The 9,450-nt window shown below is 48.7% G+C and overlaps 1 protein-coding gene across 4 annotated transcripts in view; it reads left to right on the top strand.

Moving 5' to 3' along the window:
* The window catches only part of BAZ2A (bromodomain adjacent to zinc finger domain 2A), a 36,550-nt gene extending 28,695 nt beyond the window's left edge, over nt 1–7,855 (top strand). For all 4 annotated transcript variants that reach the window (XM_080662659.1, XM_080662657.1, XM_080662660.1 and 1 more), the window contains 15 exons: nt 45–259; nt 541–615; nt 808–988; nt 2,864–2,923; nt 3,322–3,466; nt 3,970–4,619; nt 4,781–5,003; nt 5,117–5,272; nt 5,382–5,533; nt 5,707–5,996; nt 6,082–6,214; nt 6,322–6,468; nt 6,860–7,077; nt 7,192–7,335; nt 7,421–7,855. In XM_080662659.1, coding sequence (XP_080518785.1) covers nt 45–259; nt 541–615; nt 808–988; nt 2,864–2,923; nt 3,322–3,466; nt 3,970–4,619; nt 4,781–5,003; nt 5,117–5,272; nt 5,382–5,533; nt 5,707–5,996; nt 6,082–6,214; nt 6,322–6,468; nt 6,860–7,077; nt 7,192–7,335; nt 7,421–7,586 — 2,955 coding nt within the window. In that variant the 3' untranslated portion in view covers nt 7,587–7,855. The remainder of the gene's footprint in view (nt 1–44; nt 260–540; nt 616–807; nt 989–2,863; nt 2,924–3,321; nt 3,467–3,969; nt 4,620–4,780; nt 5,004–5,116; nt 5,273–5,381; nt 5,534–5,706; nt 5,997–6,081; nt 6,215–6,321; nt 6,469–6,859; nt 7,078–7,191; nt 7,336–7,420) is intronic.
* The last annotated feature ends 1,595 nt before the right edge of the window (nt 7,856–9,450 follow it).

The raw sequence follows: 9,450 nt of genomic DNA on the forward strand, positions 1-9,450 counted from the left end.
GTTCTCTTTCTCTCTTAACTTCCATTATGTTCTCATCCAAACAGTCCTTAAAGATCTTGGGGGAAAAGGTGTCAGAGATTCCACTGACGAGAGACAATGTATCTGAGATCCTGCGCTGCTTCCTCATGGCATATGGAGTGGAGCCAGTCCTCTGTGACAGCCTACGCACCCAGCCTTTTCAGGCCCAGCCACCCCAACAGAAAGCTGCTGTTCTGGCCTTCCTTGTACATGAGCTCAATGGCTCTACCCTCATCATCAAGTGAGGAGCTGGGGTGGGGACGGTTATTGTATGCCTGGGTCAGAAATGGACAGGGAGGGGTTCAGCCATCTAGAGTCCTAGGTGATGTGTATCCACTGCCAGGCTCTGGAGGTGCTGGAGTGGCCTGGGACTGAATCTTAGTGCCTTCCCCAGAGTACCTGAGCCTTCCTCTGCCATTTGTTCAATCCAGGCTTTAGGCTGCAGCCCCCTTTCCCTTGAGCTTCCCTTTTATGTGCGTGCTGCCAGTTTACCTCAAAATCCCATTCCCTTTTCTCCTGCAGTGAGATTGACAAGACTCTGGAGAGTATGTCCAACTACAGGAAAAACAAGTGGATTGTGGAAGGCCGGCTCCGGAGGTAGGGAAAGGACAGAGGGGAGGGTCCAGAGAGAGAAAGGGGGAAGCTTAGCCAGGACTTTTGCCCAGAATTTGATGCTTCTTAGTCCCTCCCCTGAGGTTGGAACCTTACCCCAAGACTCAGGATTCCAGGTATTCCTTTTGTGGTAATATCACATTCCTCACCATAGTTTCCCTTAATCTCTATTTCAAGACTGAAAACAGCTCTGGCCAAGCGAACTGGGCGTACTGAAGTAGAGATGCAGGGGCTAGAGGAAGGCCTAGGGCGGAGGCGCAGCTCTCGGATCATGGAGGAGACTAGTGGCATGGAAGAGGAAGAAGAGGAGGAGAGTACAGCAGCTGTCCATGGCCGTAGGGGTCGAAGAGATGGAGAGGTACTAACCTCAGACCAAGGAATATTGGAGTTGGGAAATGGAATAAGGTTGACTCTTAAACAACATGGGTTTGCATTGTGCGGTTCCACTTACACGCGGATTTGGCTTAGTGGATAGAGCATCAGCCAGTGGACCAAGGGGTCACGGTTTGATTCCGGTCAAGGGCACATACTGTGGTTGCAAGCTCCTCCCTGGCCCAGGCCCTGGTCAGGGCTCGTGCAGGAAGCAACCAATTGATGTGTTTCCCTCACATCAATGTTTCTCTTTTCCTCTCTCTTCCTCTCTCCCTAAAAATCAATAGAAAAATATCCTCAGGTGAGGAGTAACAACAATAATAAAATAAATAAATAAACATACAGTCAGCCCTCCATATACATGGGTTTTATATCTACGGATTCAACCAACTTTGTTTTTTTTTTTTTTTTCCCCTTTATATATATTTTTATTAAGGTATTATATGTGTACATATCTTACCATTGCCCCCCCCCCCACCCCACTCCCATACATGCCCTCACCCCCCAATGTTTTGCATCTGTTGGTTACTCTTATATGCATGCATACAAGTCCTTCGGTTGATCTCTTATTTCCCCCACCTCTCCCTAACCTTCCTGCTGTAATTTGACAGTCTGTTTGATGCTTTACTGCCTCTGTATCTATCTTTTGGTTCATCAGTTTATAATGTTTTTCATTATCCCCAAATGAGTGAGATCATGTGGTATTTTTCTTTCATTGACTGGCTTATTTCACTTAGCATAATGTTCTCTAATTCCATCCAGGTGCCTACAAATGGTAGTAATTCCTTCTTTTTTATGGCAGCATAGTATTCCATTGTGTAGATGTACCATAGTTTTCTGATCCAGTCATCTGCTGATGGGCACCTAGGTCAACCAACTTTGGATTGGAAACTACATATTTTCAGTCCGCGGTTGGGAGTCTGAGTGTATGCATTATTTTACATGAGAGACTTGAGCATCTGTGGATTTTGATATCTGTAGGGCATCCTGAAAACAATCCCCTGCAGATACCAAGGAACAATTGTAGTTTAGTTTTGGGGGAGTAAAAAATCGTATGTGAATTTTTTTACTCTGGGGTGGGAGGGTGTCAACATTTTTGTTGTTGTTGTTAATCCTCACCTGAGGATATTTTTCCATTGATTTTTAGAGAGAGTGGAAGGGACAAGGAGAGAGAGAGACACATCAATTGGTTGCCTCCCACACGAGCCCTGACAAGGGCCAGGTACATGCAACCGAGGTACATGCCCTTGACTGGAATTGAACCTGGGACTCTTCAGTCCGTGGGCCGATGCTCTTTCCTCTGAGCCAAACCGGCTAGGTCTGGGTGTCAGCATTTTTTTTTTAATTTTTTTTTTTTTTATTAAGGTATTATATGTGTACATATCTTACCATTGCCCCCCCCACCCCACTCCCATACATGCCCTCACCCCCCAATGTTTTGCATCCATTGGTTACTCTTATATGCATGCATATAAGTCCTTCAGTTGATCTCTTATTTCCCCCACCTCTCCCTAACCTTACCGCTGTAATTTGACAGTCTGTTTGATGCTTTACTGCCTCTGTATCTATCTTTTTGTTCATCAGTTTATAATGTTTTTTATTATCCCCAAATGAGTGAGATCATGTGGTATTTTTCTTTCATTGACTGGCTTATTTCACTTAGCATAATGTTCTCTTAATTCCATCCAGGTGCCTACAAATGGTAAGAATTCCTTCTTTTTTTATGGCAGCATAGTATTCCATTGTGTAGATGTACCATGGGTGTCAGCATTTTTAACCTGTCATTATTCAAGGGTCAAATGCATTTCTCTTTTTAAAATCTGATCATTCTTTTTTTCTTGTCCACTTGTTTCTTCTCCAGGTTGATGTCACAGCATCTAGCATCCCAGAGCTAGAACGCCAGATAGAAAAACTCAACAAGGTATTATGCTTCTAACTTCCCAGGAGCTGGAGATAGAGGCTGGGCGAGGATTGATCACCTTATGAGTTGGGCCCAGATCAGCCGTGGGCAAACTATGGCCCGTGGACCGGATCTGGCTGTTCTATCCGGTTCTCTTGCTCTCCCCTCCGCTCCTTTTCTTTGAATTTATATTAGTTCACACAAACACTCCATCCATGCTTTTGTTCCAGCCCTCCAGTCCAGTTTAAGAACCCATTGTGGCCCTCGAGTCAAAAAGTTTGCCCACCCCTGGCCCAGATGGTATCAATTTTATAGGGAAGCTGAGAACTAGTGCTCTTTTCCCATATACTGAATAAAATCACCACTGTCACTCTGGAAATATGTTTTTTATTTATATTCCTTTTCCATTGTCTACCCAGCGTCAGCTCTTCTTTCGAAAAAAGCTGCTTCACTCATCCCAGATGCTTCGGGCATTCTCCTTGGGTCAGGACCGTTACAGACGCAGCTACTGGGTGTTGCCCTATTTGGCTGGTATCTTTGTGGAAGGAACAGAGGGGAGCTTAGGTAGGTGTGTCATGGGAGCCTGAATTGAGACCTATTGAACAAAAGTTCAGTAATTCCTTTGCCTAGTCACTTAGGTGTCTTTCATTTTATGAGAATTGGTATTCCATAGTGGTTAAGAGCATAGGCTGTGGAGGAAGACCGCCTGTGTACCTGCTCTGCCATTTACCAGCTGTGTACTTTAGTTTCCTAATTTATCAAATGGAGGTGATAATAGTATATATATTTCATAGGAGTATTTAGAGGTTTAAAATGAGTTAATGTTCTTAGATTAGAGCTTGACACATAGTTGGTTCTTCATAAATGTTAGCTTACAATTATACTGCTGCTGATTACTTGGGAGAATAGTATTTCCTTCCCAGATACTATGTTTATTGGCATATAAGTTCCAGTAGAATCTCATTAAGACCAAGAGAAAAAGAAAGTGTATATCCTGCATCCATACACCCTCTTTCTTTCCTCTTATATATCAGTGTATGTCTTAAGCTCTTTACTTTTCTTTACAGTTCCTGAGGATATGATAAAGCAGGAAACGGACTCCTTAAAAGTGGCTTCCCACTCAGCGCCCAGCCCAGCCCCCTTTTCTCTGAAGAGGGAATTAACTGGCTCCAGCACTTCTGCCAGTTCTCCTGCCCGGGCCCGAGGCCGACCTCGGAAAACTAAGCCTGAGTCTATGCAACCTAGGCACCTTAAATCTGTCAGCTGTCAGGCTTCAGAAGAGCCCCAAGTCCAACTTCAGCCCGAGACTCAACCCTACCCTCCACTTCAGGCTTATGCCCAACCCCAGCTTCAGTCCCAGCCTCTAACCCATAATGGGTTCCTGGAGCCAGAAGGCTCCCTTTTGTCTCTGGGTCAGAGCCAGCATGACCTCAGCCAGTCAGCCTTCCTGTCTTGGCTGAGCCAGACTCAGAGCCACGGCTCCCTGCTGAGCAGCTCAGTCCTCACACCTGATAGCAGCCCTGGAAAACTGGATCTGACCACATCACAGCCTCTGGAGGAGCCAGAGTCTGAAGAGGCAGAATCCAGCCCTGATTCTCAAGCCCCCTGGTGTAACTTCTCAGCCCAAATGCTCTGCAATGCTGCCCCTACACCACCCCCTGCAGTTTCTGAAGACCAGTCCACTCCCTCCCCTCAGCTACCTATCTCCTCCAAGCCAGTAAGTAGCCAGAATTAGTGGTGTGCATTTGACTTCCTCTTGCCACAGGCTCCATTGCCTGGCTGTGGACTGTTGCTAAGATTGGGGGAAGGGATAGGTAGCCATTAGGGTCCTATAAACATGAAAAAACCCTCATCCCCTATATTTCATCTTATGCACAGGTGAATAGACCCAGTGCTGCCAGCCCCTGTTCTCCAGTGCAGCGCTCTTCCACCCCCTTGCCTGGGATGGCTCCTAAGAGGCGAACAGGAGACCCTGGCGAAACACCACAGAGTCCCAAAGGGCTGGGACAACCAAAACGGAGAGGGAGACCTCCCAGCAAGTTCTTCAAACAGGTGGAGCAGCGTTACCTAAACCAGCTGACAGCCCAGCCTGTTCCTCCTGGTGAGCAACCTTGGGGTGCAATGGGGGTAATAGTGCAGGCAGGAGTGGCGTCAGATGTGGGCTGTGTGATTCATGCTGGTTCCCACCCCAACCCACATACATTCTGTCCACAGAGATGTGCTCAGGCTGGTGGTGGATCCGAGATCCTGAGACATTGGATGCCACGCTCAAGGCCCTGCACCCACGAGGCATCCGGGAGAAGGCCCTTCACAAACACCTCAATAAGCACAGGGACTTCTTGAAGGAAGTCTGCCTGCGGCCCTTAACTGGTAAGATGCATGGACGACCCAGACTGAGCTTCAGAGCCCAGGGCAAATGCTAAGTTGCTGCTGCGGACAATGTCCTGGTGGCCTTTCACTCTGTCTTCTGTCTTCTCAGATTCCATCTTTGAGCCCAGTCAGTTATCTGCTTTTCAAGAAGGGATTATGAGCTGGTCCCCCAAAGAGAAGACGTATGAGACAGACTTGGCTGTGTTGCAGGGGGTAGAGGAGCTGGAACAGCGGGTCATCCTATCTGACCTGCAGATTCGGGTACACGGGCTGGCACTGGGCAGGGGGTTGTCGAAGGGAGGGTGTTACTCTCTTGGGGAGAATCCATGGGTCTCTCCTTCATAAGTGATCTCCCGTGACCTTAATGGGTCACGTTTTTTTTATGCTTAATTTTCTTTACAAGGAGGAGTTTTATCCCTCTCTCCAACCTGCAGGGCTGGACATGTCCTAGCCCAGACTCTGTTCGCGAAGACTTGGCCTACTGTGAGCATCTACCTGACTCCCAGGAGGATATCACCTGGAGAGGTCGAGGCAGGGAAGGACTCGCGCCCCAGCGTAAAACCACCAACCCTCTGGACCTGGCTGTGATGCGACTGGCCGCCCTGGAGCAGAATGTGGAGCGGCGGTACCTACGGGAGCCCCTCTGGCCAGCTCATGAGGTTGTGCTAGAGAAGGCCCTGCTCAGCACACCCAGTGCTGCCCCTCAGGGCACCGCTGCAGAGATGTGAGTTACCCCCACCCCATTCTTGGTCTTGGGAAGAAGTTTAATGGATTCTACTCATCCAAAGATCACCACTCTCTCCCTCCAGATCATATGAGATCACCCCTCGCATTCGGGCCTGGCGCCAGACACTTGAGCGGTGTCGCAGTGCTGCGCAGGTGTGCTTGTGCCTGGGCCAGCTGGAGAGGTCCATTGCCTGGGAGAAGTCCGTCAACAAAGTGGTAAGAGGCTGGGAGAGCCTGGGAACTCTGGGGAGCCAGTCAGCACAAGTGGGTGGGGTCACCGGCAGAAGGAGGGCTCACCCTGCCTTCTCACAACCTTGGTCTAGACCTGTCTGGTATGCCGGAAAGGTGACAATGATGAGTTTCTTCTGCTTTGTGACGGGTGTGACCGTGGCTGCCACATATACTGCCATCGGCCCAAGATGGAAACTGTTCCAGAGGGAGATTGGTTCTGTGCTGTCTGTTTGGCCCAGGTAAGCCTTCTGCTCTCTCATTCCCACTCCTAAGCAGAAGTCAGAGATCTTCTTTCTCATCCTATTGACTACCAACCCTACAAATACCACTTTTCCCCACGCCGCAGTCTGTCGTTGGAAAGATCTTCCGACTAAGTGCTCCGAGACCTTGGGTTCTTGAGTTCTGTTCCTCCTTTGGACAAGCCACGTAGATTTTATAGCCTCACTTGCTTTCTTCTGTAAAGTGGAAGTGATTATCTACTGTATTGGGTCGTGTGAATAAATTCCCATGCTGCCTTATGTGTGAAAGTATTGGAAAGCTTCTTGATCACACTTAGACATGTAGGTGAACTCTGGAGGGCAAGCGAGTACATCTTCAGATGTTGCTGATCTCATCTTTTTCTACTCGTAGCAGGTAGAAGGAGAATTCGCTCAGAAGCCTGGCTTCCCAAAACGAGGCCAGAAGCGGAAAAGTACTTACGTGCTGAACTTCCCGGAGGGTGATGGCCGCCAACGCCGTGTACTGTCGAGGGGCCGAGAAAGCCCAGCAGTGCCTCGGTACTCGGAGGAAGGCCTGTCACCATCGAAGCGGCGCCGGCGGAACCATCACAGTGATCTCACATTTTGCGAGTGAGTTGGGTGAATTCTGGGGACAATTGGCTCTACCTTTACCAGAGTAAAAGGCTGGGAGGGTCAGTGTATTTGCTTCCTGAGATGCAGCCATCACTGTCTCTTTAATGGTAGGATTATCTTGATGGAGATGGAGTCCCATGATGCAGCCTGGCCTTTTCTGGAGCCTGTGAACCCACGTTTGGTGAGTGGGTACCGGCGCATTATTAAAAACCCCATGGATTTTTCCACCATGCGGGAGCGGCTGCTCCGAGGAGGGTGAGTAGACATCAGCACCTCTCCTGATTCCTCTGTTACTGCTCTAACTCCTACCCAACTCACAGCTTGGCCTCCCCCTGCGCAGGTACACCAGCTCGGAGGAGTTTGCGGCTGATGCGCTTCTGGTTTTTGACAACTGCCAGACCTTCAATGAGGATGACTCTGAAGTGGGAAAGGCTGGGCACATCATGCGACGCTTCTTTGAGAGCCGCTGGGAGGAGTTTTATCAGGGAAAACAGGCCAATCTGTGAGGCAAAGGTGGTGGGGAGTCACCTGTGGCATCTCCCCGCGCCCTCCAAACAAAAAACCTGCCATTTTCACCTGCTGATGCTGCCCTGGGTCTCGATTCAAATCTGAGATATATATATATATATATATATATATATATATACATGTCTCTGATATTTGATTCTACCTTTGGCAGCACCCTACATCCTCTTACCCTGCACCCCTTCTCCCTTTCCTCCTCTTGCTCCTCAAATAAGAGGGGCAGAAATGAGGTCCTTCTGGACTGAAAGCCAAAAAAAGAAAGAAAAAAATAGTTTTTCCTTTCTGTTTTATTTCCTAATTAAAAATGAGGAGGAGGAAAGAAGTCCCTACTTCCTCCCCCCATCTCCCTCTCCTTCCCTGTACACGCCCCAGCATTCTGGGGCTATTTAACAATAGCAATAGTTCTAGTGAATGTGTGAAACCGAGAAACACTCTGTACTGTGTGTGGACCCGCAGTGACGGCCAGTAAAGTGGACTTAATTCCCAAGTGTGTCGAGCCGGACACCGGGCCCTGAACATGCTGCTTCCATGTTCAGTCCCTTCCTTGCTTCTCACTTTCTCTGTTTTTCACCTTCCCTCCCATACCCCCTTTCAGATTTTCTGTCATCCAATAATGTAAAACTATCGTGTACGGGTTCCTTCATTCTTTTCCAAATCTTTTTTCCCTTCAAAGGAAAAAAAAAGTTCAGAGGTCCCTGTCTTTCTGTCCTCATTTTCGGCCAATAGCTATCCCCTCTCTAATGTGTTGGATGCTCCTCACATGCCGAGTTTCTAGCCTCTTCTGAAACTCAGTAGCTGAGAGAGGACAGGGAGGCACCCTGGACCCTGGGCCTTGCAGCCTCCTACCCCACCTCTTACCCAAACCTCCCTCTTGGGAACTCCTCAGGGACAACTACTGCTGAGTTTGGGCGCACCCCAAGATGGAGGCCAGGTAGCTATCTACTGGCCTGAGGTTGTGTGTGTGTGTGTGTGAGTGTGTGTGTGTGTGTGAGTGTGTGTGTGAGAGAGAAAGAGAGAGAGAAAGAGAGGACACTGTTAATTGTGCCCCTGTATTGTTTGAAGGCATCCATTCAATTTCCTCAACTATCTGTTTTTATTCCCATCTTTACCATTGTTTCAAACCATCATATTTTTGTCTTTGGGAAACCACAGGAACAGTTTTTCTGGGTACAAGGCTGTGGCTCTTCTCTCTTTCCCAGTCATTTCTGTTCCAGCCTCTAAACTGTGCAATCTTTCAGCAGGAACTCCCTCTCCTTTCAGTAGCGATGAGACTTAAGCTTTTGCAGGGAGAGGGGTAGAACTGGATTTTTCCTAATCCCGTGAGCTTCTGGGGGTTTAGTTGTGCTTTCCTTCCCTTATCTACTCCCTACCCCAGGACCCTTCCCTGCAGCAGAGAACCTGGAGCACAAAGCGTAGGAGGAGGGGTTTGGGGTCCACCACTGCCCTCCATGTGACTATGTTCAAGTTAAGTCCCAATGTGTGAGAGGAAAGCTGCGAGCTCCCAGCTGTAGCCATGGGGCCCAGCCCCCTGCTTTCCTGCTCAGCAGAGCCCCTCCCATCAGAAATTACGGGTACTTGCACTGGGGAGGTGGCTGCTGGCTGGCCCAAGCAGAGAGCTAAGGCACCCAGGAAATGTTCCATTGGGAGAGGGTGCCAGGTGGGGTGGAGCATTCCTTGTACTTCTGGCAGCACTGAATAGCCACGGGTGGTGGGGGGAGGGGGCGGTGTAGGTCCCGGGGCAGCCCTTTCTTATTCCTTTATGCCCCTTCTCCCCCATAGCCTATTTCTAAAGTCGCCTTTTCTGTCAGATAAACCTCAAAACCTTTAATTTTATTCGAGATTTTT

This window comes from Plecotus auritus (genome assembly GCF_963455305.1).
Source record: "Plecotus auritus genome assembly, chromosome: 3".
Classification (NCBI taxonomy): Eukaryota; Metazoa; Chordata; class Mammalia; order Chiroptera; family Vespertilionidae; genus Plecotus; species Plecotus auritus.